We start from the raw sequence: 15,000 nt of genomic DNA on the forward strand, positions 1-15,000 counted from the left end.
ATTATGCTGTGAAACTGCCAGGCGCTTCTTTTTTAATCTTCCCCCAGTGCAGCTAGTGGGTGTCTGAGGGGCGGGCGATGGGCTCTCACGCTGTTCATCAGTTAGAGCTGTGAATAAATAGACACACACCCTCAGCCAGTGTTCAGCCATGTCAATAGTGCTGAACACATCCATGGCTGGGTGTTCTGAGGATGAAGCTGTATAAGCTGCATGTAGCAGAAACAGCCCAGAGAAGAACATAGTGCCATGAAAACGCACAGAGGAGGAAAATGCTTCTAATCACAGCTAATTGTCTTTAAGTAAACATAGTTGCAGCTTGCTGTTAATTGTCGTAATCAGACCATACTGAAACATTGGCCTTACTGATCTCTTCAGGGCCTGACTAATCATCCTTACTGATCTCTTCAGGGCCTGGCTAATCATCCTTACTGATCTCTTCAGGGCCTGGCTAATCATCCTTACTGATCTCTTCAGGGCCTGGCTAATCATCCTTACTGATCCCTTCAGGACCTGGCTAATCATCCTTACTGATCCCTTCAGGGCCTGACTAATCATCCTTACTGATCCCTTCAGGGCTTTCTGATCCCTTCAGGGCCTGACTAATCATCCCTACTGATCCCTTCAGGGCTTACTGATCCCTTCAGGGCCTGACTAATCATCCTTACTGATCCCTTCAGGGCCTGGCTAATCATCCTTACTGATCCCTTCAGGGCCTGGCTAATCATCCTTACTGATCCCTTCAGGGCCTGGTAAGTCATCAGCCTACTGGCCAAATGTCCAATGTGATGTTGTTGGCAGATGGTAGAAACTGAAGAGCTAGTTAAACATGAGTCAACAGCTGATTATAACCAACACAGACCTATGCTTTTACTATCCTCTTCTCTGTCCATCCCTATCAAACCAAGATGGCGTAGCAGTCGGACGTGTGTTTGTCTTGTCCCGTGTAAAAATAATTTAAGAAAATGTTTTATTTCACCTTTATTTAACCAGGTAAGCTAGTTCCACATTTTTTTTTCTACATGCTTATTTAAGATGGTGAGGAAAGCACTTTTTAAGAACAACCAGGCATCATCTACTGACGGGATGAGGTCAATATCCTTCCAGGATACCCGGGCCAGATTGATTAGAAAGACCTGCTCGCTGAAGTGATTTAGGGAGCGTTTGACAGTGATGAGGGGTGGTCGTTTGACCGCGGACCCATTACATACGCAGGCAATGAGGCAATGATCGCTGAGATCCTGGTTGAAGACAGCAGAGGTGTATTTAGTGGGCAAGTTGATCAGGATGATATCTATGAGTGTGCCCATGTTTATGGATTTAGGGTTGTACCTGGTAGGTTACTTGATAATTTGTGTGAGATTGAGGGCATATAGCTTAGATTGTAGGATGGCTGTGGTGTTAAGCATATCCCAGTTTAGGTCACCTAACAGTACGCACTCTGACGAAAGATGGGGGGCAATTAATTCACGTATGTTGTCCAGAGCACAGCTGGGGGCTGAGGGGGGTCTATAACAAGCGGAGACTTATTTCTGGAAAGGTGGATTTTAGAAGTAGAAACTGTTTGGGCACAGACCTGGTAAGTATGCCAGAACTCTGCAGGCTATCTCTGCAGAAGATTGCAACTCGGCCCCCTTTGGCAGTTCTATCTTGACGGAAAATGTTGTAGTTAGGGATGGACATTTCTGAATGTTTGGTGGCCTTCCTAAGCCAGGATTCAGACACTGCTAGGACATCAGGGTTGGCGGAGTGTGCTAAAGCTGTGAATAATAAAACAAACTTAGGGAGATGTTAACCTCACTAGGGTAGGGGGCACTATTTTCACCTTCGGATGAAAAGCATGCCCAAAGTAAACTGCCTGCTACTCAAGACGCTACCATCCCACACCCCCTAGAGAGGTTAACATGCATGAGACCATAGCTTTTACGGTTACATAAATCAACAAATGAGAGTGCCTGAGGAATAGATGTAGTACCGGGGGCTACAGGGCTTGGGTTAACCTCTATATCACTAGAGGAACCGATTTATGAGTACAGTGCAGGTAAACCTAGGCATTGAGTGATGATGAGAGAGTTTGCATCTCTGGAGGCACCAGTTAAGCCAGATGAGGTCTCCGCATGTGTGGGGGGTGGGACAAAAGAGCTATCTAAGGCATGTTGATCGGGACTGTGCGCTCTACAGTGAAAAAATTGGTGGGGCTCCGTGTCGACAATAAAGGGTCCAGGCCAATTGGCACAAGAGGTATTGTAGCCCAAGAATTAGCAGGTATACTTTGTCGGGCTGGCTGGGAGATGAGCCTAGCTTGAGGCTAGCTCAAGGCTAACTGGTGCTTGCTTCGGGACAGAGGCGTTAGCCATCAATAGCCACTCAGTTGCAGCTAGTTAGCTGCGATGATCCGGTGTAATGGTCCAGAGATTGTGGCAGAAATATGGTGATGTGGTAGAGAAAAGCCCTCCGATGTGCTCTGGGTTGATATCGCGCGCTGTGCAGACTGGCAGGTATTGACCGAGCTAAAGGTGAAGACCACCTGCAGTGTCTATCAATGACTACTAGCTAGTAGCTAGTTAGCTGCTATCTTCTGATGGAGGTACCATATTGGTTGGATCCCATTTTGTATATTGTATATTGTATTTTTATACCATTTCGAATCCCACCACACATTCTCCGCTATGCTATCTGGTTTCTGAGCTGGTCATGGGTGCACCTTAGCCACTCTCAAGGTCCTATACGATATCATAACCACCATCGATAATAGACAAAAGTGTGCAGCTGTATTCATTGACCTGGCCAAGGCTTTCGACTCTGTCAATCACCACATTCTTATCGGCAGACTCAACAGCCTTGGTTTCTCAAATGACTGCCTCGCCTGGTTCACCAACTACTTCTCAGACAGAGTCCAGTGTGTCAAATCGGAGGGCCTGTTGTCCGTTCCTCTGGCAGTCTCTATGGGGGTGCCACAGGTTTCAATTCTCGGGCCGACTCTCTTATCTGTATACATCAATGATGTTACTCCTGATGCTGGTGATTCTCTGATCCACCTCTACGCAGACGACACCATTCTGTATACTTCTGGCCCTTCTTTGGACACTGTGCTAACTAACCTCCAGACGAGCTTCAATGCCATACAACTCTCCCTCCGTGGCCTCCAACTGCTCTTAAATGCAAGTAAAACTAAATTCATGCTCTTCAACCGAACGCTGCCCACACCTGCCCGCCCGTCCAGCATCACTACTCTGGACGGTTCTGACTTAGAATATGTGGACAACTACAAATACATAGGTGTCTGGTTAGACCGTAAACTCTCCTTCCAGACTCACATTAAGCATCTCCAATCCAAAATTAAATCTAGAATTGGCTTCCTATTTCGCAACAAAGCATACTTCACTCATGCTGCCAAACATACCCTCGTAAAACTGACTATCCTACAGATTCTTGACTTTGGCGATGTCATTTACAAAATAGCCTCCAACACTCTACTCAGCAAATTGGATGCTATCCGTTTTGTCACCAAAGCCCCATATACTACCCACCACCGCGACCTGTATGCTCTCGTTGGCTGGCCCTCGCTTCATATTCATCGCCAAACCCACTGGCTCCAGGTTGTCTATAAGTCTTTGCTAGGTAAAGCCCCACCTTATCTCAGCTCACTGGTCACCATAGCAGCACCCACCCATAGCACACGCTCCAGAAGGTATATCTCACTGGTCACCCCCAAAGCCAATTCCTCCTTTGGCCACCTTTCCTTCCAGTTCTCTGCTGCCAATGACTGGAACAAACTGCAAAAATCACTGAAGCTGGAGACTCATATCTCCCTCACTAACTTTAAGCACCAGCTGTCAGAGCAGCTTACAGATCACTGCACCTGTACATAGCCCATCTGTAAATAGCCCACCCAACTACCCCATCCCCATATTGTTATTTACATTTTTTGCTATTTTGCACCCCAGTATCTCTACTTTCACACTCATCTTCTGCACATCTATCACTCCAGTGTTTAATTGCTATATTGTTAATATTTCGCCACTATGGCCTAGTTTTTGCCTTACCTCCCTTATCCTACCTCGTTTGCACACACTGTATATAGACTTTTTCTATTGTGTTATTGACTGCATGTTTGTTTTTTCCATGTGTAACTCTGTGTTGTTGTTTGTGTCACACTGCTTTGCTTTATCTTGGCCAGGTCACAGTTGTAAATGAGAACTTGTTCTCAACTGGCCTACCTGGTTAAATAAAGGTGAAATAAAAATAAACTGTCTGAAGCTCAATCCACCCTACACACTCAGCCAGTCAGAGATATCAATCACACAATCACTTCCTCCACCATATACTGTAACTACCTACAGGGAAAGTGCAGATGGGTATATGGTGGAGGCATTGGGCCCCATCAAGGTCAGCTCTCTACTGCTCTACTCAGCAGCAGCAGGGGGGTGATTGATACTGCTGATCCTTTCACTACACTCTGAAATAAAACACACTAATTGGTGGCTGGCCTCGAATGCGGTATAAATCAGATATAGAGAGGGAACGTTTCCACTCCCTCCGTGTTGCAGAGACCAACTTTCCTCTTTTTCATTAACTTTTTCATTTCATCATAGTAGTGAGTGTTTGTTCTACTGGCTGATCTTACTCAGCAGGATCCTCATCAATGGTCTGCTGCTTGACTAATGAGCCAAGACTAATTCTGGGTCTCTCACATAAAATGTTAGAACAACTGCAGTTTGCTCTTTTGGAGTTATACATCACTATTGGTGAAACAACAGGGGCCAAATCAATCAATGTGAGGTTTAAACAAACATTGATATAGTATCAAATACTTTGATGAACATAACTGCACAATCTCACTCACACATGCAAAACTCAAACATATACACACATATAACCAGCTCCACTCACAGTGATTCGTTCATCTCTGTCATCGATGTTGGCACCGTCCTTCTTCCAGGATATGCTAGGTTCAGGATGCCCGCGAGGGGGCATACACTCTAGGACTGCAGGCTCGCCCGCTGCCACCATTATATCAGCAGGGTTCTGTCTGAAGTCATCACGTAGTACTGCAGAAAGAGAGGAAGAGAAAGGGTTAACGTGAGGTCGGCACTGGCAGAGATTAGCTTTGACACAAAGGGCATAATAACACCAAAACCAGTCACTCCAGTTAGACAGGAACGTAGATTTGACATGCATTGTCTCATCTACAGACCACAACACTGATCTACAGCAACAACATAATGACAAGAGGAAACCGCCACAGTGTTACCATAGCCTATAATTGGGGACTGTCACCAATCCGTCACAACGTGGACAAGGCCGCAGTGACCACTTCTATCAGAGTAGACTATAAATAACCAGGGATTGTCATACCACGATTGGCTGGACCACTGGCCACAGCATGTGCGTCATACACCTACCCACAAGGCCTTGTTGACAATGTGCTCTATACCAAGTGTGATATTATGCATCCACACATGAGAAGTGCTTTGACCAACCATCTCCCCTCTTTATCACATCACATTGTCTCTCTGTGTCAGCCTAATGACATGGGGTATAAGACATGCCTCCGAACACACACATCATCCCCTCATCATCGCCCCTTCATCACATATCGCTTTCACTTCCTGTTTATACATAAAACCCTGACAGTGGCTAATGTATCTTGTAGTTGCATTACAACTCGTCAACAGGTATTCCCACCACCTTTGGACAGGATTTTCATCTGTATTGATTTTCTGTAATGTAAAAATATACCACTCCCATCGCTGGAATCAAACCCACTCTTCTAAACAGTCAGAGAAGCATTTTCCCAGATAAAAGGCCCATTAGTATGGGGGTATAGAAGCCGTCTGTCTAATAGATAAGGACAACAGTGCCGAACTAATGTGACAGAGGGAAAAGGCGTTTTACGGGAACAAATGATCTCATTCAGCCTGACGACAGCATCATAGTACCGCAGCATCATTTAAACACTACAGACAATAGAGACAGTGTTCTTTATCTACACTAAATGAAGAGAACACAAACCACATACTATACTCTACAAAGTGCACTACTTTTGACTAGAGTTCTCATCAAAAGTAGTGCACTAAGCACTCTATGAAATGTATACCCCAGTAACTCAGTCCAGTAACAATTTGGAAAAGTATGTCACAGCAGCATTGTAAAAGCTGAGAGGCAGGATGGTTGTGGGCTGCTATCAGAGGGTCAGAGCCTAGCTAAAGCCTAGCTCTGCCTCCCCAGCGGTAGTGTTGAAGATAAACTGGAGAGATTTACGAGAGGACAGAAGGTAATGAAAAACCAACAACCCTTCATCTATAGACGGCGTGCCAGTAATCACTTTCCCAGCTCGGGTGTATCTGTCTGTACACACACACACACAACATGTTCTCATAAACTTAAGGCTGAAAGTCAGTCCTAGTCAGCCTCAAGTATGCAAGGTCGGCACAATGTGTGCCTATATATGACAGTGTTTATGAGTGTTTATGCATGTGAGCCATGCATGTGTGTGTACGTGTCTCTACTCATGTGAAGGTGTGTGTGTATGTGTGTTTGTCTGTGTGTGAGCATGTGTATGCACACATGTGAATGTGTGTGTGGAATATGACCTTCTCCTCTCCACCATCTCATTGTCTCACTCCCCTGAACCTGCTCCTAGTCACCATGGTGCACCTCCTCCACCTCCCAACTCCTATAATTGGGGACTGTCACCAATCCGTCACAACGTGGACATGGCCGCAGTGACCACTTCTATCAGAGTAGACTATAAATAACCAGGGATTGTCATACCATGATTTGCTGGACCACTGGCCACAGCATGTGTGTCATACACCTACCCACAAGGCCTTGTTGACAATGTGATCTATATCAAGGGTGATAGCGTGCATCCACACGAGACGTGTGCAGAGAGTGTGGATGCAACTCCCTCTGAACATGCTTCTAGTCACCTCCTACACCTCCCTCCACCCCACACAGATCAAAGACAGGCTCACGCCAGGAAACACCAACCTCCTGAAAGCCAACAAAATCCTTTAAGCACTTAATTGGCCATCGCTGCACTGAGCTGAGATACCCCTCTCTCTCTGCCTGCTTCTTGTAACTTCCCAGCATGAGGGAGTGGGTTTATGTACGGCAGAGTGGAGGGGAACCCAATCCCCCTGTAGGAAATGGCTTTCAGAGGGAGATCTATAGGAAGTAATGGTTTCTCCAGGCTTCTCTAGCTAATCAGACCCAACACCTTGTCACGGACAGCAGCAGAACACTGTATGAGCAGCAGAACACTGTATGAGCAGCATAAAACTGTATGAGCAGTGGAACACTGTATGAGCAGCAGAACACTGTATGAACAGCAGAACACTGTATGAGCAGCGGAACACTGTATGAGCAGCGGAACACTGTATGAGCAGCATAACACTGTATGAGCAGCATAACACTGTATGAGCAGCATAACACTGTATGAGCAGCAGAACACTGTATGAGCAGCATAAAACTGTATGAGCAGTGGAACACTGTATGAGCAGCAGAACACTGTATGAACAGCAGAACACTGTATGAGCAGCGGAACACTGTATGAGCAGCAGAACACTGTATGAGCAGCGGAACACTGTATGAGCAGCATAACACTGTATGAGCAGCAGAACACTGTATGAGCAGCAGGACACTGTATGAGCAGCGGAACACTGTATGAGCAGCAGAACACTGTATGAGCAGCAGAACACTGTATGGGCAGCAGAACACTGTATGAGCAGCAGAACACTGTATGAGCAGCATAAAACTGTATGAGCAGTGGAACACTGTATGAGCAGCAGAACACTGTATGAACAGCATAACACTGTATGAGCAGCAGAACACTGTATGAGCAGCAGAACACTGTATGAGCAGCAGAACACTGTATGAGCAGCGGAACACTGTATGAGCAGCATAACACTGTATGAGCAGCAGAACACTGTATGAGCAGCAGGACACTGTATGAGCAGCGGAACACTGTATGAGCAGCAGAACACTGTATGAGCAGCAGAACACTGTATGGGCAGCAGAACACTGTATGAGCAGCAGAACACTGTATGAGCAGCAGAACACTGTATGAGCAGCGGAACACTGTATGAGCAGCAGAACACTGTATGACCCCCATCACAACGCAGGTCTCCACATGTGGTTTACCTGACTCTAAAGCAATGGGATTTGTGTATTTCTTATCTCTTGTTGCTAGGCAGAAGCATTGTTTTAACAATATGACATCCTCCATGGAAATGCAGGTGTGCAAAAGGAATTTAAAGTATTTATTTATTTCTAACTAAGCAAAATACTCCTACTCCTCCACATAGCCTAACAACCCTCCAGCTGAGTTGTGAATGTGCTCCTGAGTGCAGGTCAAAACAGACAGGGTCGTGCCGCTGAGAAAGAGGAGGATATAAACATAAACATCAGCTTCACTAGAACACTGGCTCCATCTGTACAGGCAAGGCCAGCCGGATCGACATATCCTGATCAGAGATGTTATGTGAGTCAAAGCCTTGAAAAGTGCCGCAATGTCCTCCCACTGAAAGATAGCTATTCACACTCCAAACATTAACAAGGCTACATACAGAGAGACACTCTTCTCAACTAGAGAACACTAGAGGAGAGGAGACTAGCGAACACTGGAGGAAAGGAGACTAGAGGAGACTAGAAAACAGTAGAGGAGAGGAGACTAGAGAACACTAGAGGAGAGGAGACTTGCGAACACTGGAGGAAAGGAGACTAGAGGAGAGGAGACTGGAGAACAGTAGAGGAGAGGAGACTAGAGGAGGGGAGACTAGAAAACAGTGGAGGAGAGGAGACTAGAGAACACTAGAGGAGAGGAGACTAGAGGAGAGGAGACTAGAGAAGACTGGCGGAGAGGACACTAGAGAACACTGGAGGAGAGGAGACTAGAGAACACTGGAGGAGAGGAGACTAGAGAACACTAGAGGAGGGGAGACTAAAGAACACTAGAGAGGACACTAGAGAACACTGGAGGAGAGGACACTAGAGAACACTAGAGGAAAGGACACTAGGCAAGACTAGAGGAGATGCAACTAGAGAACACTGAAGGAGAGGACACTAGAGAACACTAGAGGAGAGGAAACTAGAGAACACTGAAGGAGAGGACACTAGAGAACACTGGAGGAGAGGACACTAGAGAAAACTGCAGTAGAGGACACTAGAGAACATTAGAGGAGAGGACACTAGAGAACACTAGAGGAGTGGAGACAAGAGAACACTAGAGGAGAGGACACTAGAGAACACTGGAGGAGAGGACACTAGAGAACACTGGAGGAGAGGACACTGGAGAACACTAGAGGAGAGGAGACTAGAGAACACTGGAGAAGAGGACACTGGAGAACACTGGAGGAGAGGAGACAAGAGAACACTAGAAAAGAGGAGACAAGAGAACACTAGAGGAGAGGACACTAGAGAACACTAGAGGAGGGGAGACAAGAGAACACTAGAGGAAAGGACACTAGAGAAGACTGGAGGAGAGGAGACTAGAGAAAACTAGAGGAAAGGACACTAAACAAGACTAGAGGAGATGAAACTAGAGAACACTGAAGGAGAGGACACTAGAGAACACTGCAGTAGAGGACACTAGAGAACACTGGCGGAGAGGAGTATAGAGAACACTAGAGGAGAGGAGACTAGAGAACACTAGAGGAAAGGACACTAGACAAGACTAGAGGAGATGAAACTAGAGAACACTGAAGGAGAGGACACTAGAGAACACTGGAGGAGAGGACACTAGAGAACACTGCAGTAGAGGACACTAGAGAACACTAGAGGAGTGGAGACAAGAGAACACTAGAGGAGAGGACACTAGAGAACACTGGAGGAGAGGACACTAGAGAACACTGGAGGAGAGGACACTGGAGAACACTAGAGGAGAGGAGACTAGAGAACACTGGAGAAGAGGACACTGGAGAACACTGGAGGAGAGGAGACAAGAGAACACTAGAACAGAGGAGACAAGAGAACACTAGAGGAGAGGACACTAGAGAACACTAGAGAGGACACTAGAGAACACTAGAGGAGAGAAGACTAGAGAACACTAGAGGAGAGGAGACAAGAGAACACTAGAGGAGAGGAGATAAGAGAACACTAGAGGAGAGGAGACAAGAGAACACTAGAGGAGAGGAGAATAGAGAAACTTAGAACTGGATTATCCCTGGGGATGGATAGAGATGGAGAGAGAGAGGGAGAGAAGGATAGAGGAAGGCTGGTGAGAGCTGGCATCCTCTAGTGTTTACAGCAGCACAACTCAGTGACCTCCACTCCTCCTCTACATCCCTCAGTCCCCCGCTTGGCTCGCTGTCCTCCTCCCCCTGACACCTTTCCTCCACAAGCACAGCTGACTACCGCACATCACAGTGCAGCGGGCAACCCTGGCCACCTGCATGGGGAGAAACATAATCTTACGAGAGAGAGAATTGGAGAGGGGGAAATAAAGAAAGAAAGAGAGAGAATGATGGATGAGGGACTGGAGCGAACCTCTAACTCTTTCACCAGAATCACAGTCAGATCCGTAGCCAAGAGAGGCTGCCTCTGGTCTCCTGGTCTCTCTGTGAGATCCTCTGTCCCTGTTCTGATTGGAACGGGAGGGAGGACGGGATGGAGGGCCCTGCTGTGTGCTGTCCTGCATGTTTTTTGGATAATGAGCCTCCACTACCACTCCCTCCCCCCCTCTCTCCCTCCCGTGAACCTACAGCTGTCCCCTACCAGATAATGTTTCCTGGGCCCTTAACTGGAAGACCAAGCACAGTATGAATGGGTGTATATTTGTGTGTGCCTTGCCTGTCTTAATATGTGGGTCACACAGGTTCCAGCATGAAGACACATCTTTGTCCTTCCTGGCTCTACTCACTGTGCTGCTGATGTGATGATGGGAGGCAACAGAATGACTGTCAGTCAGACAGTGTCTTTCTACGGGCATTGGAAGATATTCTCTATAGTTATAAACTATCTATACCGAACAAAAATATATATTTCATAGATTGTACAGTTCATAGAAGGAAATCAGTCAACTGAAATAAATTCAATAGGCCCTAATTTATGGATTTCTCATGATTGGGCAGTGGCCCAGCCAATAATAATTATTTGTTTCACACAAAATGACTTTATTACAGATAGACATACTCCTCAGCACATCCTCTAAAATTAAGTTGGTGGTGGCTTATGGTGGAGAAATGAACATTCAACTATCTGGCAACAACTCGGTTGGACATTCCTGCAGTCAGTATGCCAATTGCGCACTCCCTCAAAACTTGAGACATCTGTGGCATTGTGTTGTGTGACAAAACTGCACATTTTAGAATTACCTTTTTATTGTGTAATGATCATGCTGGTTAATCAGCTTCCTGATATGCCACATAAATAGTGTGTGATAATCAATCTACTATCTTTACCTTTTAAGAATGGTGTATCAATAGTTAAATAAATGCTTAGTTAAATAAAGGTTAAATTAAATATGTTGCTGCGTTGCTGATTAAAGAGAAAACTCTCATCTTATCAGGGCTCCTCCTGAACGTTTTGACAGACAGTTGGCTGAGGAGAGAGCAGGCATTGGTAGGATGCTGCAGTGCAGCCATTGGTATGATGCTGCAAGGCTTCTGTCTGGTCTCCAGTGGGAAACGTCTTCAAGGCTCTGCCTGGCTCTGCAGTGCGAAACGTCTTCAAGGCTCTGCCTGGCTCTGCAGTGGGAAACATCTTCAAGGCTCTGCCTGGCTCTCCAGTGGGAAACATCTTCAAGGCTCTGCCTGGCTCTCCAGTGGGAAACGTCTTCAAGGCTCTGCCTGGCTCTCCAGTGGGAAACATCTTTAAGGCTCTGCCTGGCTCTCCAGTGGGAAACGTCTTCAAGGCTCTGCCTGGCTCTGCAGTGGGAAACGTCTTCAAGGCTCTGCCTGGCTCTCCAGTGGGAAACATCTTCAAGGCTCTGCCTGGCTCTCCAGTGGGAAACGTCTTCAAGGCTCTGCCTGGCTCTCCAGTGGGAAACATCTTTAAGGCTCTGCCTGGCTCTCCAGTGGGAAACTTCTTCAAGGCTCTGCCTGGCTCTGCAGTGGGAAACATCTTCAAGGCTCAGCCTGGCTCTGCAGTGGGAAACATCTTCAAGGCTCTGCCTGGCTCTCCAGTGGGAAATGTCTTCAAGGCTCTGCCTGGCTCTGCAGTGGGAAACATCTTCAAGGCTCTGCCTGGCTCTGCAGTGGGAAACATCTTCAAGGCTCTGCCTGGCTCTCCAGTGGGAAACGTCTTTAAGGCTCTGCCTGGGTCTGCAGTGGGAAACATCTTTAAGGCTCTGCCTGGGTCTGGATCTGTCTCTAACATAACTGTACAGACCTGACCAATCACTCCCCAGGTCCACAGTAGCACACTAGGGCTGAGCACAGGCTACCTCAAATAACTATGATCATCTCTTATAGTGGAGACTCCCTAAGAGAAGGTTTTCAACTTGTCCTCTCTGCTCCTCAAACTCATGGGTTCTCCTATTCGACCACTAGCCCTCTCTGCTCCTCAAACCCATGGGTTCTCCAGTTCAACCACTAGCCCTCTCTGCTCCTCAAACCCATGGGTTCTCCTGTTCAACCACTAGCCCTCTCTGCTCCTCAAACCCATGGGTTCTACTGTCCAACCACTAGCCCTCTCTGCTCCCCAAACCCATGGGTTCTCCTGTTCAACCACTAGCCCTCTCTGCTCCTCAAACCCATGGGTTCTCCTGTTCAACCACTAGCCTTCTCTGCTCCTCAAACCCATGGGTTCTCCTGTTCAACCACTAGCCCTCTCTGCTCCTCAAACCCATGGGTTCTCCTGTTCAACCACTAGCCTTCTCTGCTCCTCAAACCCATGGATTCTCCTGTTCAACCACTAGCCCTCTCTGCTCCTTAAACCCATGGGTTCTCCTGTTCAACCAATAGCCCTCTCTGCTCCCCAAACCCATGGGTTCTCCTGTTCAACCACTAGCCCTCTCTGCTCCTTAAACCCATGGGTTCTCCTGTTCAACCACTAGCCTTCTCTGCTCCTCAAACCCATGGGTTCTTCTGTTCAACCACTAGCCCTCTCTGCTCCTCAAACCCATGGGTTCTCCTGTTCAACCACTAGCCCTCTCTGCTCCTCAAACCCATGGGTTCTCCTGTTCAACCACTAGCCCTCTCTGCTCCCCCCCCACACACTCACTCCCACACACTCCCTGGGAAATTGAAACCAGATGCTGAAATGTCAAATTAAAATGAGATTCCAGTGCGCTTTCGACATTAATGAAAATGAAGACTTAATGCAGCACACAAGCCTGAACGGGATGATCAAATGAGCTTTGTTCAGAGGAAATTAAAGGGATTACAGTAAGCTCCCCCCCCCCACAAATCTGCACAAGTATTAAAAAAAGACCCATTGCATACAAAAACAAACCTGGAAGAAACACAGGAACCTGGGTTCATCTGCCTTCGGTTTGCAGCATTTCCTCAAAACAATAGTCAGAGTGAACATGACTAAACACAGAAGAAGAAATAATAGTCAGAGTGAACATGACAAACCACAGAAGAAGAAATAATAGTCAGAGTGAACCTGACTAACCACAGAAGAAGAAACAATAGTCAGAGTGAACTTGACTAACCACAGAAGAAGAAACAATAGTCAGAGTGAACTTGACTAACCACAGAAGAAGAAACAATAGTCAGAGTGAACCTGACTAACCACAGAAGAAAAAACAATAGTCAGAGTGAACATGACAAACCACAGAAGATGAAAGACAGAAAAAGGAAAAGTGTCCGAGAGCAACTGGAGAGGGGAGGAGGAAGGGGAGGACAGAAGCGTTTTGTTGCATGTCCTGGAAGGGAAGTGAATGTGTTGTACAGTGCTGGTCCTCCCTCCTCTCCTCTTGTCTTCACAAGGATAGTATTGCTCCTGTTAAAGTTAACAAATGGTCTTGATTTGGGGAAGGCGAGGAGCCACAAGGCACGGCTATACGTCGCTGTCCAAACATGGCAGCCCATAAATAACAGAGGGATTAGAGGTGGAGCAACAGAGAGAGGAGGAGAGGAGTGAGAGACTCCACAGCAAACAATGAATATGAAATGAGTAATCACTCCCAGATGTGCATGCTGTTACTTAAGAGTGGGATACTTTTGGCCTCATGTGGACACAGTAGGCAAATATCTCTCTCTCTCTCCATCTATCTCTCTCGCTCTCTTTCTCTCTCTCTCAAAATAAAGACAAAAATAACTAACTAAGTCTTTTTGAGCTCATTCTGTTTTCTGCTAGGTTGTGTATTCTGCTAGGCTGTTCTCTGCTAGGCTGTTCTCCGCTAGGCTGTTCTATGCTAGGCTGTTTTCTGCTAGGCTGTTTCCTGCTAGGCTGTTTTATGCTAGGCTGTTTTCTGCTAGGCTGTTTCCTGCTAGGCTGTTTTATGCTAGGCTGTTTCCTGCTAGGCTGTTTCCTGCTAGGCTGTTTCCTGCTAGGTTGTTTTCTGCTAGGTTGTGTATTCTGCTAGGCTGTTTCCTGCTAGGCTGTTTCCTGCTAGGCTGGTTCCTGCTAGGCTGTTTTCCGCTAGGCTGTTTTCCGCTAGGCTGTTCTATGCTAGGCTGTTCTGTTAGGCTGTTTTCTGCTAGGCTGTTTTCTGCTAGGCTGTTTTATGCTAGGCTGTTTTATGCTAGGCTGTTCTATGCTAGGCTGTTCTGCTAGGCTGTTTTCCGCTAGGCTGTTCTATGCTAGGCTGTTCTATGCTAGGCTGTTTTCTGCTAGGCTGTTTTCTGCTAGGCTGTTCTATGCTAGGCTGTTCTATGCTAGGCTGTTTTCTGCTAGGCTGTTTTCTGCTAGGCTGTTTTCTGCTAGGCTGTTTCCTGCTAGGCTGTTTTCCGCTAGGCTGTTCTATGCTAGGCTGTTTTCTGTTAGGCTGTTTTCTACTAGGCTGTTCTATGCTAGGCTGTTCTCTGCTAGGCTTTTCTGTTAGGCTGTGATACGTAGTGAGAGTTCCAATATAGAAACTCTCCATCTCCCCTCCAGCACTGCCCTATG

General features: G+C 46.7%; 2 protein-coding genes across 4 annotated transcripts in view; one reads left to right on the top strand and one right to left on the bottom strand.

The window, feature by feature from the left end:
- LOC129821933 (roundabout homolog 1-like) overlaps window positions 1–5,046 on the bottom strand; it is a 122,723-nt gene extending 117,677 nt beyond the window's left edge. For both annotated transcript variants that reach the window (XM_055879685.1, XM_055879684.1), the window contains exon 1: window positions 4,891–5,046. In XM_055879685.1, the coding sequence (XP_055735660.1) occupies window positions 4,891–5,010 (120 nt within the window). In that variant the 5' untranslated portion in view covers window positions 5,011–5,046. The remainder of the gene's footprint in view (window positions 1–4,890) is intronic.
- Window positions 1–15,000, top strand: part of LOC129821937 (CAP-Gly domain-containing linker protein 3-like) — a 462,950-nt gene that overhangs the window by 311,413 nt on the left and 136,537 nt on the right. The gene's annotated exons all lie outside the window — the stretch shown is intronic.

This window comes from Salvelinus fontinalis, chromosome 24 (assembly GCF_029448725.1).
Source record: "Salvelinus fontinalis isolate EN_2023a chromosome 24, ASM2944872v1, whole genome shotgun sequence".
Lineage (NCBI taxonomy): Eukaryota > Metazoa > Chordata > Actinopteri > Salmoniformes > Salmonidae > Salvelinus > Salvelinus fontinalis.